The sequence below is a fragment of the Heliangelus exortis genome, chromosome 7 (genome assembly GCF_036169615.1).
Source record: "Heliangelus exortis chromosome 7, bHelExo1.hap1, whole genome shotgun sequence".
In the NCBI taxonomy this organism is placed as follows: Eukaryota; Metazoa; Chordata; class Aves; order Apodiformes; family Trochilidae; genus Heliangelus; species Heliangelus exortis.
In genome coordinates this window covers 13,132,380-13,155,843 of record NC_092428.1, presented here as the reverse complement: position 1 = coordinate 13,155,843, position 23,464 = coordinate 13,132,380, and the positions used below count along the sequence as shown (strand labels likewise).

Below are 23,464 nucleotides of genomic sequence, written 5' to 3'. Positions count from 1 at the left end.
TCTTTTGATATTTAGCTTTGTGTTATCCATTTCCATATTGTCATCAAGGTACTTGTAAATAATATGAATATTTTTGGTTTTCTGGGAATTGAGATCTACCTGTCTGATCTGTGATTTCCTTGCTCTTTCCTGTGTGAAAGACATACCTCATGTTTGCCCTTCAGCATGTTTGTCCTCTGTGAGTTTTCAGTGAAAACTGCTAATGGCTTTGAGATTGCTTCACCCTATGTTTTCACATGCTAGGAAGAATTTCATCAGGCTCCAGTTTCAGCAGATGATTTAAAGATGCTCTGGTTTTGTACACATTCTCTGCCTTATTCTTTCCTTATCTTATCTGGGATTTTACCCCATTATTGCCATGGTTAATTTTGTTAGCTGCTTGATTGCAGCTGAAACTCAAGAAGTAGCTCTTTGACCTTCTCAACATCATCTTTTCTGCTTTTATGCTGTGCCAAGGTACCACGCTCCTCAAGTTTCCTCTGTAATTTAAACATTTCTTTGTTATCCTTTCTATTCCTCTCTGTTTCTATTACAGTTTTTCCTTAGCTCTTTCTGACCTTCTCCCCAGATAGTTGTGCTTGTGTCTTATTTATACTGGTCCCCTTCACCTGACTTAGCCACTGCTTTATGTGGCAGTTTGGTCTGTCAGTAGATTGCCTGTTCTACCTGAACACTGGAAAAGTTTGTGCTTCTCTTATTCATGTTGCAGGGAAGGGGAAGCAGTGTGTTGCTTTTTTCTTGCTTTTTTTTTTTTTTTTTTGTGTGTGTGTGTCTTAACTGCTTTTTAGATGGTAAGCCCAATGATACAAAGTTCTTGATTGTGCTCTACAGGAAATTCTTACATAAAATATATAAGAAAAAATATGGTTGTTGAAAGATGAGAAACACAAAAATACTCTCTATCTTTTTAATTTTGACCTGTCTCCTATTAAATCCTATCTCTCCTTCTTTGAACCTGCTGGTTGGCCTTCTTAAAGTTCTCATAGTAGTGTTATTATTGTTTTTCCTGTGACAACATGCTTAATTACTTTACATTTTGAATGCTAAATAGCTGTAACTGTGAGACAGCTCAGTATATGGTGCTGTCTCTCAAAAACACCTGATGGTCTTTTAGGGGAAAAAATGTGTGAACTACTTGACAAAAAAATATAACAATTACTTGACCATTTTTGGAAATAAATTAGCTGAAGGTCAACTTCAAAAGAAGTTTACTCAACTTTTGAAAAGCTGCTTTGTCATCTAGTAAGTGCAATATACTTTCTTTGGTGCTATTAGTAGTCCTTGAAGGTCTCATCCTGATCTTCATCACTTAAAAGCATATTATGGTGGAAGATGTGTTTTAAAATGTCTGCACTGCTCAAAGGAGCATCAGCTGAAGCATCAGGATTCTGCTAAACAAGCAGAAAGAAGAATCTGGTTAAAAGTGGAAATAAAAACTAGGAACAAAAGGAACTAAATGTTCAGTCTAATCAGTTTGTAACTGCATGAAAATAAAAATAATTGAACAAAGCCCGAATTTCATGCTTGCAATGCTATGTAGTTGTAAGATGAAAGTCTGTTTTCAGGATATTGTTGTTTCTCTGTACACTAAGAATTGTGATGTGTACAGCTTTATTTTATGTAGCCCCTCTTATCATAGTTGTCTTAGAAGAATTAGCATAATTCCTGTTGATAACTATATAGAACTTCAGGGCTTAGTTTTCCAATTTGTAAGTTGAAGGACAGAAAAGAAAGCTTTATAACTGACTTTATTTTATCAACTTTTTCTTTTTTTTTTTCCTGAAGGCTTTTGATAGAGAGGGTGACCCTATAAGATACCTCATTCAGAATGGTGATCCTCAACAAGTTTTTAATCTTTCTCAAAGGTAAGTGAAAAACCCTTAGAAAATAGACTTGTAATTTTTCGGTCAAGTGAATGTGTGAGCTGAGTGCAAAAGAAAAGACCAGTAATCAGGCAAACTCATCTGTTCCATAGATTGGCTCTTATATGTTAATGAGAGCTCTGTGAATGATGTTGCACTTTGGAATTTTCCACTGGGGGCTATTTATTTATTTTATTTTAAACACTTTAGTAGGTAAGGCTCGGTGAGGTAGAAACGTTCTATTTAAAAGAGTGGCCAGGAATTAATTAAACACCTTATACTTGTCAGCTCCTGAATAATGACAATGACAATTTTTGCACTAGTTTCCTGCCTTCAAGCATTTTTGTCTGCCGTGGAAAGTCTTTGGAGCATTTAAAAAAAAAAAAAATATTTTTCCTTTAATTCAATGTTGACTTAACTAGAACTAGGAAGACAGGGAGTATGTTAAGAAATGTTAAGTGCCAGGTAGGTCTGTGCCATCCCAGCACTCCCTTCTTTATTTTACTCAAGCAGCTATTCATTACACTCCAAAGTGTATTTTTTTTTTCTTTGCAGGGAGAAGGGAGGGTGGTGAGCTGACTTCCCATGTTAGATGATGAGAAATAAGAAACCTGGGGCTTTTTTGTTTATGGTGAGGGTATTACTGCAAAAAATTGTTCTGATTTGGTGTGAGAGAGTAATTGCAATTAAACAGGAAATTATACAGTCTGTATATTCTGCAAAAACTCTAGGTTACTTGCTGTGATTAATCTCCTGTATATGGAAAAGCAAATAAAAAACAATGTGAAAAAAAACCTTGAAGATCCCAAGATGCTGATTCTGTTACCCACCAGGATTGATGGGCCCTTTAATAATAAAGACTTGTCAGGCAAGGAAAGGGACAGCATAGAGATGAGACGGTTTCATTGCTGTGGCAAGAGCAGGAGATGATGTTTTTCTGCTTGTTTCATTCATTACTTAGAGTTGGAGCTTTCAGTACAAATCAGGAAGGTGTGCCTTGTTCATCAGCTCAGAAGGTCATCAGCTGTACAGTTCACAGCTCCAGCACAGTGCAGGTTTGTAGGTTTTTTGCAGAAGCAATGTTAGCAGTCCTCCCCTAACACAGAGAAACTTTTCTTGACCTACTCTGTGATCTTGAGTATGAATAACAAGGAGTGTTCCTGGCCACATGAGAAATGCTCCAAAGTGGGGTTACTCAGTGGGTAGTTGTTTTGTGTAGATCATTACAGTGCTCTACACATCACACCATAAAAACCCTGTTACATCTCCATACTAGAGAGATTTAAATACTGTGTGCAAATTCAGGCCAGCTTCCTGTGTAGCAAAGGTATTCTAGGTGCTGGATCCTACAGAGTTCCTGTGTTGTCCAGCTTTGGATGTAAACAGTGCAGGGATAGCCAGAAGTCAGGGATAAACAGAGCAGGGATAGCTGTTAAGGGGGAATCCCCAGCTGGGAATTCAGTCTGAAATCAAGTAAGAAACCTCTGGTGTGCTCTCTGAAGGCTGTAGGCACATCACACCAAGTGTCACTTCCCAAAGCCTCTCTGGGGTGGCCATGAGTCTCCCTCCATTCCACCTGGCCTCCAGGGCCCATCATGGGAAGCCTGATATCCCCCAGCCTCACATCCAGCCCACATGTGGCTGAGCATCATGGCACACTGATGCACAAATTTAGGTGTCTTTGTCTTTTTGATCATTTGTTGTCTCTTGGTAAAAAAGGAGAGCTCTTTGAAGCTCTTTCCTTCCTGTTCTCTTTGCATCTGTTTTCTTGGAAATCATTTGGGCAGTTTCCTTCAGCCTTTTGAACTTTTTTTTCTAGATGCTGAAATGTCTTGATAGGAGATGAAAGTAGGATTAATATTAAACAAAGAATATAGTTAATGTGAGTGGCACATTAAGGCTACAAGAATTTGTCTCAATGCTACATAAATAAATATGTAAGGCCAAAGCAGAGGGCATGAACATGATTCTCTGTTTTAGTTTACATCTACCTACTATATCTCTTTTCTCCTATATCTGAGGGCTGTGAGATGGTTTTGTTGTTTCTTTGGCAGTAAAACCTGAGCTTGATCTGTAGTAATTCAGTACCTCCTGATATTCCTTGGGGAAAGTCATGATTAAAAGCTGGGATATTAAACCAGTGCAAATACATCTGAACCCTTGAGTAAAACACAGGAGGTTTTTATAAGTTAGCTTGACTCTGGAATGATGTTCATCGATTGAAATGGAGACAGTTGATTACAATTGTTCAAACAGTAGGAAGGAGGAGATACAAAGGAGGAGATACAAGATTATATGATGGTGCAAAACCAGAAATTTAAATGGTTGCATTTAGTTAAAAGTCAGTGTTGGTAAGACACTATTTGTCGTCAGTATTTTATTCACAGCTCTTTTTGTGTATGTGTTTGAACTAATACTTGATCAGTCAAGTGTTTTATGTTTCCTTCATTGCTCCTCTCCAGAATTTTTGTGTTCATATTTTATTGTGTCTTGAACAAATGCTAAGAAATAAATATGATGTATTATAATGATTGATTTGTAGAAACACCTGTAAATAAGAGAACTGCAAAAATACAGAATAACATTTTGTGTCAGTTAATAATACATCTGGTTTTCCTACAGCCATTAAAGGACATTAATGCCTTTTGCAGAAGCATCACTAATACTTCAAGATTTGTTATTTATAAATTATTTTTTAAAAAAAAGGTTAAAAACTAAATGGTCTTACATAATCTAACAATAATATTAATTGAGGTCAGCTGAATATTACTGAGCAGAAGGCAGTACATGTGACTCATGTCATATAAAATAATATCAAAAATGAGATATGCAGGGTTATTAATTTGTCACACACAAACTGCAGGATAGTTGTCTGGAAATCCCACCATTTTTTACATTCATTGCTTTCTTCTGAGCCATGTATATATGCACAGCTAAGAAATTACTCTAATTCTTAGAATTTGTAATAACATATGTTTATATAAGCGAATATAAAATACGTATAATCTATTTTTATATATGTAATGTTAATATTTTATGTATGTGTAATCATATATATGTATATATACATATGTATTTTAATGTATGCACATATTTTTCAATATATACTTATATAGAGCTATATATCATTACAGCTATATATATCACTAGACATATTAGACAATATATGACTATATATTTTGAAAGTTATATACTCACATACTTTCTAATGTCTGTCCCTTGTTGTGGTTTTGCTTTATCCTTCTGCTTTCCCGTTGGGCCCTCAGGGAAGTAATTCCCACTGAGCAGGTGTCTGCTAAGTCTTCAGCACCTGAAGTCCTGCCCTGGGATGAGTACCATGCTGGCAGTTTCATTCATCTTACTTTAGGATCCATTTTGAGTAATTTCTGCATTTGTTAACGTGTTCTGTACCACACTTTTTTTCCCCCCAGTTTTGTGTAATTCAGTCTTAGATCTGAAATTATGGCATGGGGTGTGTTTTACATCTGTGAATACTTGTTTATTGTTCTCTGTGTGACCCCAGACTGGTTCTAGGCAACTCCTAAGTTTGGGTTCCCTTATCAGTTGCAGGCTACTGATCAGATGTCACGGTTTAACGCTGATCTGGCAACTAACCAAATAACAGATGCTGTCTATTAATCCCCCTCCCTGATAAAGAAGGGAGAGAAGAAAAGGGGAGAGAGACTTATGGGTTAGAAAATAAACTACACAGCTTTAATGAAACAGTAATGATAAAAAAGGAAAAAGTATTAAATATATACAAATATACAGAAAAACAATACCACGTTCCTCCCCCTTTTCCTCAATAACAGAGGCTGCAGGGCAGCTCTGGGAAAGTCCAGGCTGGACTCCTGGAGTCAGCAGCAGTCGGGAGCTGGAGGCAGGAACACACAGATTCAGGCTGGCAGGGATCAGGACCACAGGCAGAGGAATGGATGGAATCCTCCCAGGATGCTGAAGCAAACAGGGACAGGTGAAGAAGGGCAAAGGTGAAAAGCCAAAAAGGCAGAACAAGGGGGTTGACCCTCATGATCCTTCAAATTTATACTGAGCATGACGCATATGGGATGAAATACACTGGTCAGTTTTGGTCATTTATCTTGTCCACTCCTCCCTAAAGGAGGGTTGCAGGTGTGACCTCCTTACTCCCTTTCTCTTTTGGAAGCACAAGATGTTCCTCAGAACCAAGCAGTGACCTTGGTTCTGCACACCGTTCTCCAGCAGTAACTATAAACATTGAGTGTTATCAGTCCTAGAAGCAGACACTGACTGAGAAACTTGCTGTTAATTTCAGCAAGTACAGCTACTTACAAGAGACTTAGCTGAAAGCAAAATTACAAGAGAGAAAATTAGCTCTATCCTGGCCCAAACCAGGACAGATGTTTATAGCATTTTTTTTGTTCCCTATGTAGTTCAGTCTCTATGCAATAAACATTAGTTACAAAATAAATATAAATAGACATCTTGCTACACAGTTGTAGGAAAGTAAGCAAAAGCTAAAATAACCTTGATATATATAGCTTGGTATAATGTTGCTTATTAGATAACTGCTGTTTACAGCTAATACCACCCTCTGAGCAGGCCAAGGCAAATCCATGGGAAGAAGCATGACAGGTAGTGAGACCCTCCTGTAGCTTGGGACAAGACAGTCAGCTCCAGATTTACTGGGTTACAAAGCTAATATTTGTGTGTCCCATTGCTTTTTACCACCCACCAGGAAATTATTTTAGGTGCAATGCTTTGCCTTTTTGGAGGAAGCTAAGCATGACACACTGACTAAGTTTTAGTTGTTCAGCAATGAGGCAGGTTGAATGTAGCATCTCCTGCAATACACTTTTCTTTGATCACTGAGCTTGGATGTTGTTTTCCCTACCAGCTTTCAATCATAGGGTAGAATTATGCTTGCTCTCACTGTTTCCAGTGGGGAAATTCCAGTATTTCAGTGGCATTTATTTGAAGAAACTTCTTTCAGTAACAGCTTGCCAGTAAGTATGGGCATTTGTCTCTGCTGAAAACAGTGTTGGAAGAAGTCCTGGCCTGGAACCAGCTTGTTGAGATCTTCTCTGAGAGTGAGAAATTACAGTAACAACAGCAGAAATTTACAGGGTAGAGAAAACATCATCAGGTACAGGTGATACACACCCAAGTGTGCTGAAGAAGTACAGCTAATGGCTTGACCTATGGTGTGATAGCACTTTTTACTTCGGCTTGACTGTTGTTTTGTGGTTTCTTTTTCCTTATTTTAATAGAACTTCTTTCTGAACAAGTAGCTATTTAGATTCTACACCATAAACATAAGATGTGTCATTTTTAACAGTGCCTGAAAAATGTTTGTGTCTACTATGCTCACTAGGTATGGAATAGCACAAGGAAAGTCATAGCAGCATACCAAGATCCCAGCTCATGTGGATTTTGCACTGCAAAATCATGTGTTACTACACTTTTCTTAAAATGTTACAAGCTGGACATGAAAAGTTGGTTGGAAATTCGTGGGAGAAGCTTCTTAGCCATGCAACAAAACCATAAACATCATATTTGATCCAAACGGATCCATGTTTGTTGGTGCATGTTTGTTAAATAGTCTATGGATTGGGAGGCATTTAGGAGAGGTGCCAATTTGTTACATTCTTCACCAGGTTCCAGTGGACACCAAAATCCTGCAAATGAAACACAGAGCTTTAGGGCTGGTCATGGAAGTACCCCTTTTGCCAATTGAATTGAGAAAGTTTAGCTTGCTTACACAGAATTGTCAACTTAGTGGTGCTTTTCTGATGCTTCTGTAATGAGTCCATTGTGGGATGTCTCTGTGTTGCTACTACACACCTCCAGATAGCTTCCAGACTTCTGCATGGGGAAATTAGATCATCCTAGAGAAAAATTCCAAATTATTTTTCATATTATATCAGCAGTTAGAGGAATTTGCAACATTTTCAAACAGTATTTTTGTAAAAAGTTATTTCTTTTAGTTTTTGTATATGTGGCTTCCAAATATCCCTTCATTTGTCATCTTTTTAAAATCGATATCAATAATTCTACAATATTCTGATTAAGTTTCTCAACATTTGAGCCTATATTAGTATTTTATTAAGTTAAGGTATATGATCTATTTGTGCAATCACTGAAAGGGCACTATCTCATTGCAGCACTTCTACTGAAGTCACGCAGCATTAAGGTTAGTAGTGTTGCCCTATAAAACTCTGGGGAGACTCATACCTGTTTTGCCAGAGTTGGGTGCTACAGTCCTGGCTACTACAATTCCTCTGTCATGAACAGGCTGCTTGTGAGTCTCTTCTCATTTATTATAGCAGTGCAGCTTTCTAACAAATGAAGGTCCTATGTTGAGGGTAGGTCTGTCTTCTCTAGAGTCCTGTAGCTCAGTAGGTCATTACTTTAATCCTAAATTATATATGTACCAAAGCAGAATGCATTAGAAATTGGCTCATCATTTTTATTAGCCTTTACCTACATAGATCATGCTTTCCATTGTAATAAAGCCTAAGAACTTCTTAACTTGCTTAAAGGGAAATGTTTGTATAATGCAAAGTAGTGGAACAAAAGTGCTTGTAGTCATCTTAAAAAACTTGTTGTGGTAACTTTTTATGTTTTTGTTTTGTTACTAGTTCTGGACTGCTTGCCTTAGGAAAGCCCTTGGACAGAGAAAGCACTGATCGCTATATTCTGATTGTTACAGCCTCGGATGGCAGACCAGATGGGGTGAGTTTCCTGTGAAAGTTTGAGAAAATGGGCTCTTATCACATGTAGTTAGACACCTGAAGTAGCCTAATTTTAGTATCTTCTATATGGGTCTTGATCAAATGTAGCTGTAATCTGCCAGAATTTTCCTATATCCCAAGATATCCTTTGATCTTGAAACAAAGTGACTTTGCTGGTGCCTTTTTGTTATTTTGCAACAAGAACCAATGTAGTCAAGGTTTCGTGTTATTCAAATGTGTGCATCTTCCTACTATTTCTGCTCCGTGCTATTAAATAACCAGCCTTCCTTCTTAGCTTCTGAAGATCGTTTTTGTGGGCAGCTGTGTTACAGATTTACACTTTATTTAGTCAAATGCATTGAACATTTTTCAGAATTGACAGATTAAAAACACTGTCCAACTTCAATTCTTTTAAGTTGTCAGGAAAAATCTGGAAAAATGCCCATGCTTCTCTTAAAAATAAAACTCCATCAGGGATTATTCCTAAGTCTTCTATGTTGGCAGTGATCAGGCCTGCAGTGCCCCTGCGACTAAACCAACAAACAACTGCTTGCTTTTGTGTTTAGTGTAACAAAACCCTGATTTTCAATTTCCATATTAAAAAATGGTGCACTCTTTATGGTATGTGCTTATTTGTCAAGCAGAGGCTATATAATTAGTGTTTCTGAAAGTTTGTAACAGTCCCAGTGTAGGGGGATTTAACACAGTTGAATTGTGCAAGGTACAAGTGAGTGCAGAAGCTCTGTTGTGAGTTTGTGCCATGGAATAATAACATAGGTAGGGGAGAAGTCTCTGTGTATCTGACCTTAAAATTACAGTCTATAAGGATAGATCTAAGCTAAAATATCCACGTTACCTGAGCTATTCTAGGAGGCATTGCTCAGCTTTGAGACTGAAACAGAGAAACCTTCAACAGTTTGCTATAGAGCAATCATGAAAGCTCTGTGGCTGGTACACTAACTCACCCTATCTTCGCTGCAGTGGAGGAAAATCCTCTGTATTACATCTTTTCCTCTTTTAACTTCTTCAGCCTGTAAAGTTTGCCTTCCTTCTCAGTACTTACTCAGAAATTTTTACCCCTCAAACTACTGAGGAAATTTTAGAGCCTTTATACTGTTCTGTGTCAATATGAAATAATTGTAATGGAGCCTACACCTTTTCAATTAAAAATCTGCCTGCAACTATCTTCAATAATTTATCTTACTGTTTGTCATTTCATTACTTGTGAACTACTTTCCATTTTTTGCTACTTATGAGTTCAATTGTTCTCATCTCTAGCTTCCACCTGTGAAATCTGAAGATTTAGATAAAAGGGTTGTGTTCTGTTTCAGTCTGTGCTATGCTGCTGGAATACTAACTGGGGTGTAGGAAAGCTATTGAAGTATCTCTTAGTGAAATGTGGTCACACTTTCTAGCTTGTGTGTGTTCTCTTTGCTGGTGCTTGGTTTGGGGTCTCCATCACTCTCTCTTACCTGGCTGTAGCTCTTTTCTTCCATTGGTGGGGGCACCTTTCTTATAACTGTCAAGCTGACTTGGCTGCTCTTGCACCCTAAACGTCTGTGCCAGTACATGGAACAAAAGATTTAGGAGCTGGATAGGCTTGCCAGTATCACAAATGAGACTGTATAAGTGTGTTGGATTTTTTTTTAACATTGCTAGCGGGTAGCAAACTATAGTAAGGAAATTAATACTTATTTCAACAAGTCAATATTCAACAATATTTCAACAATTTCAACAAATTTAATGGAGGACAGCTAAATCCTGTGAACAGAAATTTTTAGACCTTTTAATACAGGCTTCAAAGGGGCATAATTCCAGCTCATTTAATTTTCAAACAATAGTGTATAAAATACTGAGGTTTAGATGGTACACTTCAGACAGGAAATGTTGCTATGCTTTGAAATTGTTGACACTTTCAGAAGTAAATTTATCCCACACCGCTTTAAAAATTTTCTGTCTTAAGGTTATGGCTCTCTTTCCTGTTTAGCATTGCTCTCATAAAACAAAGAATGTTTTCTTCCATAGAGATAAATGAGGCTCATGGGGTAGATGATGCTTGTATTTCAGCATTGAGTCAGCAATCTGTGGGTCGATTCACCTGAAGCAAAGAGAAAGAAAGGGCCATAAAGAGGCATCATCTTTCCTACTTCTGACACTGGTCCAGTTCACAGTAATTGTCATCTCCAGCGATGACACAGTCTTCTTTGGTCCAGGGGGACTTGCCAGAATGGATCTTTCTTTCCACTTGTGGAAAGACTCCTCCAGGAGTTTGGAGGTCAGCCCTTGGGGCAGCAGGACACTCACCACGCAGGATCACACTTCTGCTGGGGTACAGTAGCTCCACCACCAGTCCCTTGGGGAACAACATTCCCTCTAGGTGCCTTTCCTTTAGTTCTGGTGGTATGAACCATTACAATTTTAAACCCACAGGTGAATGGATTCCTGATATTCTAGAGGCTGAAACTCTGCCCCTGCCTCAATATGCCCTTCTCTGCTCCACTCAGCTGTGAACCTCATGGGATACTGACCTGGGACACAGTACAGAGTGTGGTATTAGTTCTCCTTTTTATCCTATGTTCTGCAGAGAAAACTAGCTGTTCCCCATCATTATCTATTAAGTTAGTTGAATACACTTTTGCTTTGGAAAATCTGTGGTCTAGCACACCTTACATTTTTGCTGTTTTAATAGTATTTTGTTTCCTGCTCCTTTTTCTGTGTCATTAGTAAGGGGTCTGAGAGACTTTTTAACAGTGTTGCTACAGCACTAAATAGTGAAGTTTTCTGTATTGTAAGCCTCAAGGGTTATTGAACTGCCTAATGTGTGGTGGCAGTCACGCTGACACCTTCTGACTTTTGGGGGCTGCTTATTCCATCAAAACAAATACAGACTTACTTATGCCTTCACTGAGCAGTAAGGTTCTCCATTTAGTGATGTGGCCTGGCTGACACTGTTTCATCACTTTGTATGCTGTGCAGTGCTCTTAGTTGTTTAAAATGCTCAGCTGTGCTTCCCAAGTTATTATTGTTCTGATTTATAACCTGGAGCATTTACAGCCTTGTGGTTTTTCTCTGACCTTGGAATAACATGACCTACCACCCATCACTGTTAGCAGTGATGTTAGCAGTGATGTTAGCAGTGCACCACTATGAGCAATTAGCTATGTGTTCATTCAGTAGTTAGGGAAATATTTTTCTTTCCCTGGTAATGAGACTTTGTTGTAGATAAGCAGGAGAATGATATGCATGTAAAAAACTCTGGCTCAAATTCTTTTCACAAATAGTAGTATGTTTGGGTGGGATATAAAGGTAAGCATTTCAGAGGGAGAAGTTAGAAATAAGTATGGATGACTTTTGTTAAAAGAAAGTACAGAAGACATTGTTTCTCTTTGGCTTGCACAAGTGTGCATGTATCAGTTCGTTTATATAGATAAAACAGGAAGCTCTATTGCATTGTATTACTGTATATTGCATGATTTAAGCAGAATTCAAACCACCAAATAGGAATGTCTAGTCCTGAGGCATTTTTTAAGACATTTTAAGTCTTTTTTTCCTGTTTTCTCTATGTGGTTCTGGGTACCTAGCACTGAATTCCAAATTCTTTTCTGATGTCTGATGCATGAATGCGAGACCCTGCAACATTTAGCCTTTATGTGTGGCTAAGATGCTCATAAGTTTGCCCTGTGCTCAGTCCAGGAGCTTAAATTAGTAGGGCTTACAATTTGTGGACTCTGCAAACCATGCTTCTGGCTATAGTACACATAAGTGTGGTGTTTGTAGAAGGTCATGTTATTCTCTCTGCCACAACAATGCCCTCAGAAGGACCAAGAGTTAAAAACTAGTGTTATCTCACCTTATGATCTAGCTAAGTGATTGCCACAGGCTGTGAATGAAAGTAGAATAAATACTATTGTGTTCTTGATACTAGAGAAAGTTGTGTTGGAATGTGACAGTCTAATAGTCTCTCTGTCCCAGGGGCCTTGAGACACACCGGTGTGCTTTGTAAAGGGACAGACATCATGCCATATTTCTCTTTACTGTCTCCTTGACCACTGCAATATTTCAGGACAGTATTCAGTCACTAAGTGAATCAGAAGGAACAGTATTTTCATTGTGCATTGTTTCATCATGTAAGTTAGATCTGGATATTTCAGTCATCTTAGCAGATCATCAGTAATTTAGAGCTTTTATCTCCCTTGACTCTTGAATTAATTATATTCCTTAGAGCAGACAGGTAGCACTTGACCAGAGTAATTAAGGCAAATGTTTTACTACTCTTACTACTCAAATATCATAGGGTTAACTAATTACAGAAATTTTTCTGTTACTTCTGCAAATCTTACCTATATCTACTCCACATCAGTACTGTTATCTATCAAGAAAGCATGCACCTTTCAGTAAGTATATACTGGATAGAGCCTGTGTGTACAAAAAGGTTTGTATTAATAAGGGCTTCTATTTAACTGACATTTTTGTAATAAGTAAAACAAGACTGGAAAAAAAAGTAATTGAATCTGTTCATACTGTGTAACTTTAATACCATCATAATGCCACACATTTATTTTGATCTGTTGATGCATGGGAAGGAATATCTCCTAAATATATGAAAGAGGAACAATATGAAGAGGTAAATTATTTTATACTCCTCTAAAGAACTTCTCATATTATTTTCTTTTCAACAAAGCAAACTGTAACTAAAGAGAAACACTGCCTATTACTGTTTTCATGAGAAGTTACATTCTCAGTATGGGAAAGCCTTAAAAATGTCTGATGATTTGTAAATTTCAGTTTGCATGACAAGAATTTGTCTGGTCAGATTTCCTCTTCCACGAGAGAAGCTTTTCTCTATGCATCAGCTCCTTTATTAGGGTGAGCTTTAGGAGAGACTCCCAAATACCCAGTTTTTATGCAGCTTGTCTGCTTGCATTACATGGATAATATTCCCCAGGAGATCTTGGATTTCACATGCTGTAACAAGGAAGGAGTGATTTAAGTAATGCCTATAAAGAAATAAGATTAGCACAGTTTTTAATCCAAGATTTTGGGCAGATTTGAATTTTGTTTTGAAAGTAACCAACTGTAATTATTTTAAGGTGAGAAAAAGTTCTGGATCAAGAAATATTGAAGCACTTTGTACCCCCAAAATAAATATGCTTAAGTAGAACTGTGTTAAGATCGATCTTGCAGCAGAGTTCACAATAATAGTAACATACAGTGTGACATTGAGTATAGATTGCTGTTATTGTGCATATTTAGTAATACCACAGTCATGACAGTAAAAAATGTGGTCATGAATTCCAGTTAGACTGGAAAATGTAAGTTGGACAGGCTGTTTTCCAGCCAGCACTGTTTGTGCAAAGTTAGAGTAGATGGTCAAAGTTCAAGAGTAGACAGACAAAGCTGATTGCCCACAACCCCTCTAGCTGACCTTGGCTTTCAGACAGATCTTGCAGGCTATCAGAAACCTCTGGTTTTATTGGAACAGCAGGGAAGTTTCCAAGTTCTAAATAAATAGCAAACCCATGCAAGAAGATCAGGAGAATTACAGCTGACAGCCACAGCAGCCCATCTTCCTCACCTGTTTTGAAGGTCTCAGGTTTAGTTTATGATGTAAAGTTATAAAGCACTTTTTTTGTGATTAAGACACTGAATCCTGAGCTTTTAGTTTAGATGCAGACCGATTTTTTCACTGTTTTGTCTCTGTCAGGCTGCATGACAAATGTAGCCCACTTTGTACATTAGGGTTGTTTAGCCTGAGCTCTGTAGCTTGGGGTATAAACTACAAGCTGCTGCTGGTTCATCCCACAGAAACAGTAACATTTCAATCCTGTGATAAAGAGATGCTTTTCATCTGCTTGGAGGGCAGATCAGTACTTTATCTATTCCACAAACACACACAGGATGGGAGCCCTGGCTGTTACATAGCTGGCGAGTGGCATAGCAATGGAGAACCATCCTGTAAGACCCATGTGTGTCTCAAGGACATTTCTCAAATGTACATGATTTTTTCTTTCCCAGTGATGTGGGAATCCCTTCCATCTTTTATAATTTCTTTTTGGGTGTGTGCAGTTTTAGTTTTGGGGAGTTTCCTTTGGAGATAAATTTTTTTGTGTTTGATCATCTTTGTCTTTTCCCCAGGCTTTTTCCAGTCTGTTTTCATTATTGTAATTATTGACACGATCCAGCCTTGTCTTTCCCTGCATCCTCAAGCTCTTCTCTCTCCTAAATTCTTTTGCAATCCAGCTGGCCATTTCTTCTTTATAACTTGGAGAGGTGTGGGGGGTCAGTAGATACTGGTTTTAAAATTCTTGTGCCCTACACTGGAAGGAAACAAATACCTGAAGCTTGCAGCCTTGCTGATAGGAACAGACAGGAAAAGAATTAATACATTCCCCCTCCCCCATAAGCTAGTGGATGTTGTTTATTGTGGTTATGCAGCTTCTGTGCATTCAAAAAGTTCAGTGACCAAGACCATAGCCAGTTGTGCATGCTTACCCATAACCTTTTCTGACTTTGGCACTTTATTGTAATTATTTAATTACCAACCATTATTAGATTCCCATTTTTAACATTAGTCTTCAAGCTGTCACTCTCCTGGAGCACTGAGACACCATGGCAATTTACCTGCTTTGTAGTTTGTGTGTATTTTATCCTGGTCTTAATAACATCCAGTATTTTAAGGGCTGAGCAGCTGTTTCGCCTTCTTGGTGAAGAATGGCTATTACTTTGGATATCATAATTTAAGTGGACATTTCTTGAATTGGATATAAATAAGTCCTGATACGTAGATCCGAAGCACTATATACAATTTCTTTTTGATCAAAGAGAGCATTGGGCTTTGCCTCAGCTCTCATTATTTGGAAACTCTATCTTGAGATGATAGTGTTTGTCTAAATTAATAAATTGGCTTAACATCAGAGCTATGAATGTTTCCTCTGCAAGGCATAGTATGCTCTCATCAATTCTCAACTTCAATTTAAATGGCAGGGTACAAATAAAATAAGTCACAAGTGAAGTTTCCTTCAAATTCATCATCTGCAACATTTATCAGGACCTGGCATGCTTAGGAGAAAATATATTTATGGAGGTAATGTAAATGTTACATTCGATGTGTAGGGGAGAATTATATATGTAAGAGCTATTTTAGTAGCCCTAAGAAAGCTATAAATTACAGCTGTTGATCTTTTGTTTGACTTAGTTTATTATAAAAGAGTAGTAAACACAGTTTGCTTCAGCAGTAAATAGGAAATGCCTGTTATGAGGCTGTACGACTTTTTTCCCTGCATGTGTTTGTAGTAATAGCTTCAAGACTTCTTTCCAAACCATGCCTGAAAAATCTTTTGTAGCAATGCCCAGTTTTCAAAAAGCCAAGGCAGTTTTTTATGCTTACTGTATTATCTTGGTGTTTGTATGGGAAGTATTAATTCAATTGAGATACAAAAGCAGTTCTGAATTAGGTCTTTTATTACTTTGGGGACACTCAAGTTTGTTTAAAGACTTTTAGAAGTAATTAAACATATGTTAAGAGCTTTAACAAAACAGCAGCTCTCTTTCATGAGAGAGTACAGGTTTACAGTCTTTTTTAGGATCCTCTGCAATACACTGCAACTTTTCATAATTATGTAAGAAATTTGTGAAAGTATTTGCTTTCATTTTAAAGTATGTACTGAATAAAATAGCATGTGGACAGTCACAAGCATACTCACAGTATGGGGAATTAACAGGAGAGACCAGAAGCCATTGTGCAGCAGGACAGCTGTGACACAGTCACCATCACAGAAACGTGGGGGGATGACTCTCATGACTGGAACGCTGCAATGGACACCATCCATAAGCACTTCAGAAAGGATAGACAGGGAAGGAGGGGCAGTGAGGCAGCTCTATATGTTAGGGAGTGTTTTGATTGTATAGGTCTTGATGATGGCAATGATGAGAATGTGGAGTGTTTGAAGATTAGAATAAGGGGGAAGGTGAATCAGGTGGATGTCTGTTGGATGCCTGTTATAGACCACTGAACAAGGATTAGGAGGCAGGTGAAACATTTAACAAGTGGCTGTCAGAGACCTCACAATTGTTAGCTCTTGTTCTGGTGGGGGACTTAAACCCACTGGACATCTGCTGGAAATATAACACTGCAGAGATGAGACAGTCTAGGAGCTTCCTTGAGTGTATGGAAGAAATAAGTTGCACCAGGGGAGGTTTAGACTAGATATGAGGAAGAATTTCTGTACTGAGAGAGTAGTCAGGCATTGGAATGGGCTGCCCAGGGAGGTGGTGGAATCACAATACCTGGAGGTATTTAAAAACTGTGTGGATGAAGCACTTCAGGGAATGGTGATATGTATTTCTGTATTTCTATTCTTCTCCAGTCATGACAATTCTGTAATTTTGTGAAGGGAGTTAATTAAAAAATTCTCCAACTGATTTTCTTCAAGCATCATCTTTTTCTCTATTCCTTTTCCACAAGCTTTCCAAGGAAAAATCTTCTCCATGATAGTGGTAGTTCTAAGCATTTACTTGATTGTACAGTGCCATATGCAGGTCACTTTCCAGTGTTACAAGCCTAGAGACAAACTGAGAGGACAGTAATATTATAGGGAGCTTGTGCATTGGTTCCAGACATCTGTCACAGGTCTTGAATGAAAGGAACTCAAATAGGTTTTTAAATCATGAGGCTCTGACACGGGCAATATTGCTATCTTCACACACACTCACAGGCACACACACACATGACAAGAAAGCCAAATTTGCTGGAGCAAATGGGCACCCCATCAGAACTTGTCATTAAATATAACTTTTGCTGCTTTGACAGTCAAAGGTGATAAATACTTACAAAGCTCCTCATGCTCTTCATTACTGACTTAAAAATGTTGATGTAATGTGTTGTGACAAAGTTAGAAGCATAACCACCTCTCTCTTTGTGTGCTGGAGGTTTCCTTGGTGGAAGAATTTAAATTGGTGACATAGAAAATGCAATTTATGTGACACTGCGAGTGATCTCAGGAATCCTTTGCTTCCTGCAGTTCAAAATGTCAATGACAAAAGACAATTTCTCTAATGATACAAGAAACTGAGCTTCGTATAAAATGTGGTGTCCTTTTCTCTGAGTGTTTACTTTTATCCTCTCTGCAGTGCACATTTTATCCCCAAAGTGTGCATTCACTACCTTGGGTCTTTCTGGCTGGTGTGCTAAAGAGGTACTTGGCTGCTGTAAGAAAGAGTAAAACCTACAGTCAAATTTCTTTTTTTATTTTCTGTTCCAGTGGCAGACTCAGAAAAGGTTATGACTCACCCTGAAGATACCTTCTAAGCAATGATTATTTAGTCAATGTGATTTTAGTGTTGGTGGCTGCTTTTGACATTATCTGCAGGACAGGTGATCTTGAGGTTACTGATACTGCTCTGTGCTGCAGGTCTGAATAAGCCCCTGTAATTTAGTCTGATTGTCTAATAAAGACTATTTCAGGATAGAACATGGGTCTTAAGCTGTGACTTGCAAAGAGTTTAGACAAATCTTTGGAGCCATCTAATGGGGACATAAGAAGGTTGGTTTTATTTAATAATCTTCCAACATAGCATTTTCTGATGTTAATGGAAGAACTGCTGCTTTATGTATCTCAAAGAAATCAAAGTAACCAACTGACTATCATTTCATGTAAAAAGTTGGCATTGCTCCACCAGTGGGTTTTTTTTTGTTGTTGTTGTTGTTGGTTTTTTTATTATTATTGTTCAGATGAAATAGCAAGATTTTTGAGTATCCCCACATTTCTTCTCAGTTTCAGAGTTTGTTATTAACTATTTAAGGGAGGGATCACCAGGGGCATTGCCACTAACCCAGAGCTTTGTTTGGATTCTTCTTCTGGTGATTCTGCCGTTGATTTTATCCACTTTTGAGAGTTTTCTAATTGTGACTAATAAAAAAATGTATATATATGAATTGTTGGTCTTAGTTTACAGAATCTTACTGTAATACCCTTGGAAGTTTAGGAAAAACAGAAAAATTAATTTTATAAAATAATTTTCCTGCTTGACATCTCAATAATATATTTTTCCTTTGCAAAAATACTGCTAAGTTCATTAGTGAAAACTGAAGTATGCCTTGAAATTCATTAACAAGTGGAGCACCACCCTGTGTAGCTGTATTGGCTGGCAGGTAAGGTAGGATGCTTCATATGAGTAAAAGTACTGAAAAATACCAAAATTCCTTGATAACAGAAGAGTTGGGATACAATGGCTCATGTCTCTTCTCCTACTTCTGTCTCTTTCTTAGAAAATCCCCATAAACTTTTGGTTTTTTCTTGTAAAGATAAGTTAAGCAAAAACCTCTTCAGCTTTTCCACTTCTTGTTAGTTGGGAGTCTACTCTGGTCTGGAATCCCTAAGCACCAATGGCAAGTCCTACCCTTTGTTATAAAATAACATACAGAATAACTGCACAGAGCTTTCATCCTTCATATGCACAAGTCAGATTGGTAGTTGATTTATTCTGTTTTTCTGGTAACCCCTATCTGATTATATAAAGACATCAAAAATTTGATTCATTATGTTCTTATCCAGGGACTGCTCTATCTGATTCCCACTTCCTGTCCACAACAAGAAGACAAATGAGAGCAAAGGGTATAGAAAATTCTTCTGCTTCATCACATTGAAATGCTCTGATTTTTTTTCAGAGCAGCAGTTCCTTATCTCCAGCCTGAACCTCTGTCGTTTCAGTTTACACCTGTTTTTTCTCCTGACACTCACTGTCTAGGTGTGGTCTTCTGAGGGCTGAACAGAAGGGATAATCCCTTCTTTGCATCTCTCGGCTGGGCCCCTGTTTGTACTGCCCGTGAGCTGCTGGCTGTGTTGCTACCAGGGCATAGAGCTGCTCCTGCTCCTCTTGCTGTGCACTGCCACACACATGGCACTGCCTTTCCCACAGAGCTGCTTCCCAACAGGCAGACCTAAGCCTGGGCCTCCACCAGGGGCTTCTCCCTCCCAGGGCCATTTGTCCTTGCCAAATTTCACAGGGCTTCTCTTGGCCCATTTCTCAGCTGGCTGAGGTCCATCTGAATGGCAGCCTTGCCCTCCGGTGTAGTGACTGTTACCCCCAGTTTGGTGTTATCTGTGAACCTGAGGGACATTCTGCTTCATTACTTCCTCTACATCATTGATAAAGAATTCTTGAAGGGTCTTAAAATTAATCTTAAAACCAAGGTTGTATTAAGCAGAACTCAGCCTTCCCTGCTGCCTCCAATGTTTTCTCTTAGGTGAAACCTGAGTCTCCTTTGGTACTTCTTCAAATGAGAATTCCTCACAAAGTGGTGCTATGGTTATTTAAAATAAGTATGTGAGCTCCCCTGCTGTTACGCAACTCTGTACACAAGTTAGATCTGTCAGTAGTGTACAACTATAGTTTTATTTTCAACACTGGATTCAGAAGTTAGCAAGTGCAAAGACAGGCTTTGGCAGCTGTTCCATGATCTCTGGGTTGATTCAGCATCATCAGAAGTAAACACACCAGATTATAAAACAGATTATAAGACATATCCTGTTAAAACTATCTCAAATGGTGAAGAAGTCTACAAAATATCAAGTATTCACTGGCTTAAGCCAATGGTTTTTAAACCATATTCCTCTCAGTTTATTAAATCAAACAGGTTTTATTACCTTGTATTCTGTGGAATCAGGTTAGATTCAGAAAACTGATTTACATTCAATGTGGGTTGTACATCAGACCAAACTTTCCAGAGTGTGCTTTCTGTTGACAGTGATGCATAAATTTTAAAGTATGTTTTTCTTATATAAATAGAATGTGGAAATGGCATTTTCAGAAACAATTAGCAAATAACTGTGCATAAGCAAATATGCACAGAGAAGGTGGCAGCCCAAAAGCATCTTTCTGTTTGTTTCTTTCAAAATGTTCGGTATTCTTTACTTTTTAAATATTAAATAGTTCTTGTATGGTGTTTATTGTCGAACAGATCTGTTTTCTGCATTTGTCTCCACATAAGAACTGTAGAAAAACTCTGAAAGAGCTACATTGCATATGGATATCTCTTAGTCCTTGTGTGGGTGTGGGATCAGCTCTTGGTAGTGTTGGGATCAAGAGGGACTGCTAAGGAAGCCTCCGAGCACAGGTAGCTCAGCAGTGAGTCTGTGGGACACTGCAAATGCCCCAGCTGGAGGTACAGCTGGGAGAAGAGGGAGTTGACTCCAACAGTGGGGGCTGGGGTGCTTGTTGAGTCCCAGGATTTGGGAGATGAAGATTTTACAGATTCTGTCCTGCATACAGTAAGTTTGAACTGACAACACAGCAATAAAAGCATGACCAGATACTGTTAAGATAGTGACTAGTGACTAGTCCATTAGTAGTCCTTTGCAAGTGCTTTTCCCATGTGACAGCTACAAGGATCTCTCCCCTTAATAAAAATCAGTCAATATGCTGCATCTATTTGGAGCATTTAATACAGGGGCCTATGAGGCTTGTTACGTGGGAGGTACTGTGCCAGAAGATGTTTTAGGAAAGGCATATAAAGATACAGGTTTACATTCAGAACTTTTTGTTATTGTTTTTTAAGGGAGGATGGTTACAGGTTTCTAAAGATTCTACTGATTCTAAACAGAGACAAAGTTTGGCTCAAGCAGTGGAGGATTTATGAATTCCTAGAGGTCTTTAATCGATAATTTTCCAAGGGAAGCTGTTGATACCTGGGTGCTTGCCAAGCACCATTCTCTGTGGAGGAGGTAGTTTGTAGACAATCTTTGAACGGTGGAGTGCACATCTGTCTTTGCACTAGGGACAATTAGTGAATAATATTTCAATCCAATATTTTTATTTTGTCTTCAGTATTTTATTTTTTTTAAGACCTGCTCAGGATGAAATTCTGACCTGTGAGATGCCAATGGTGAAACTCCTGCAAGCTTTATTTGCATCAAGGCTTCACCCTTGATGTATCACAAGAATGAATTACATCTTAATGTTTCCTGCAAGCTTCTTAGACAAAAGGACATTATTAATCTCATGCATATTTTTAACATAGGGCTATCAGAGACTGAAACCTGTAATGGCAGAATGAAAATGGGAGAGAAACTTCCAGTGAAGTACAAGAAGAATTACAGTTTTGTGGCAATGAAATAATCTTACTAATGGAGCCACCGCAGATGCCTGTGTGGCTTTATCTCAACAGAAGCAGAAAAAGAGCAAAGAAGCATTGCTATTTTGCCCAAGCACTGTCTGCTTCAAGTTCAGCTTGGGTCATGGTACACTGATTCCTGTTTTCTCTAGTACTCTGAAAACAAATGTACTTTGCAGAGTCTGATGAGAGTTTTGTCTCAGTTAAGTTACACCAGAAGCCTAATACCTGCAAAGCTGTGGCCAAGGGAGGAACCAAACATGCAATAGTATATACTGATCCCAGTTCTTCACTAACTTGCAACGTAATCTGTTCACAGAAGGATGATTATTTTTGTATGACATGGTATCATGCCAGAACATAATTCACACCAACAGAGGAATTTCCTGACACTAAATAGCTATCTACACTTTTTGACATGGGCACCACCAAGGGAGAGACAGGGCTATCTAAAAAGGAAGCTAAAAGTGGTATTGGAGTCATCCTAACCAATTACCAGAAAAATCTTGAAGCTGTTTATAAGCAGATAGAATAAAACAGTGAGATAAATAATAGCTGCCATTAATTTATTAAGGACAAATTACACCAAAGCAACTTATTTTTTGGTATATGAATAGGAGGAAGGAATAGCTGGCATATGTCATGGCATTAGTAAAAATTTGACACTCTATAAATGGGCAAACTTAGTGAATATAAGGAAATCAAATTACCAAAGAGTGAGGACACAACTGGCCAGAAAAGTACTCAGGAAATATTTATTAGGTCTTCAAAGGATCTGTCTTAAGACACTTTTCATCATTTTTATTTTTAAGGTGGAAAAACTGTGCGTGGGTTAATATTAAAGATGCCAACCTGGAAGACTGGAAGTAAGCAGAAAAATAGAAAAGGATCTTAATAAACTGAAGAAATGACCTAGAAATAGGATGCAATTAACTGCCAAAGAAGGAATAAGGGGATACTGAGTAAGCAAGAGTTCCACAGAAAGGGATCTGGGCTTGTTGCAGATCACAGGCTGAATAGGTGTCAGTGAGGTCACACTTATGAAAAAGGCAAAACTGTGGGATGGATACAGACAAGTGTTGTCTGTGGGACATTTGAAATAATCTTCCACTCTACTCAGCATTAATAGAACCTTAGCTGGAGGTCTATGTCCAGCTTTAGTAAATGAGTTCCAAGAAAGGCGCGCACCAATAGGGAAGAGTTGAGTTTGGAGGTCTTAAAATGGGGGATGTTTTATCTAGAGAAAAGAAAACTGAGGAACAAGGTAACGATCTGGAAGTATTATAGAGAAGACCACAAAAAGGACTGGGATGATCTTCTTTTCCATGTCAGATGGAACAAGGAACAATGGGCTTAAAATGAAAAAAAGAATTAAGCTAAACATTAGAAGAAACTTTTTCTAACTCTAAGAGTAGCTTGGGACTGAACTTGACCACCGGGAGCCTTTTAAAATTCAGTTATGCAAACCACTGAGGCACAGGTAAATCAGATGCTGTTTTAGCATGGGGGTAAGAACTGGATGATTTTCACAGGCCCCTACAAGCCCTAGTGTCTGTGCTGCTGCATTCATTAGGAATGGCCTGAGTTACTGAGACAAGATATTTTATAAATACATTGTAACAAAATTGGAGTATTTTATATCCCTATGAAAACAGTCTGCTTCAGCACCTGGTTTTGTAATAGCTGCCATAATAAATTTTGCCTACTAGTTAAGTGATTTCATACATTTTGCCCTTGCCATACAAAATAGCATTTTTCATTGGTATTTTCCAAGGCTA

The 23,464-nt window shown here is 38.2% G+C and overlaps 1 protein-coding gene across 3 annotated transcripts in view; it reads left to right on the top strand.

The window, feature by feature from the left end:
* The window catches only part of PCDH15 (protocadherin related 15), a 344,988-nt gene that overhangs the window by 202,941 nt on the left and 118,583 nt on the right, over nt 1-23,464 (top strand). For all 3 annotated transcript variants that reach the window (XM_071748909.1, XM_071748908.1, XM_071748907.1), the window contains 2 exons: nt 1,786-1,865; nt 8,483-8,576. In XM_071748909.1, the coding sequence (XP_071605010.1) occupies nt 1,786-1,865; nt 8,483-8,576 (174 nt within the window). The remainder of the gene's footprint in view (nt 1-1,785; nt 1,866-8,482; nt 8,577-23,464) is intronic.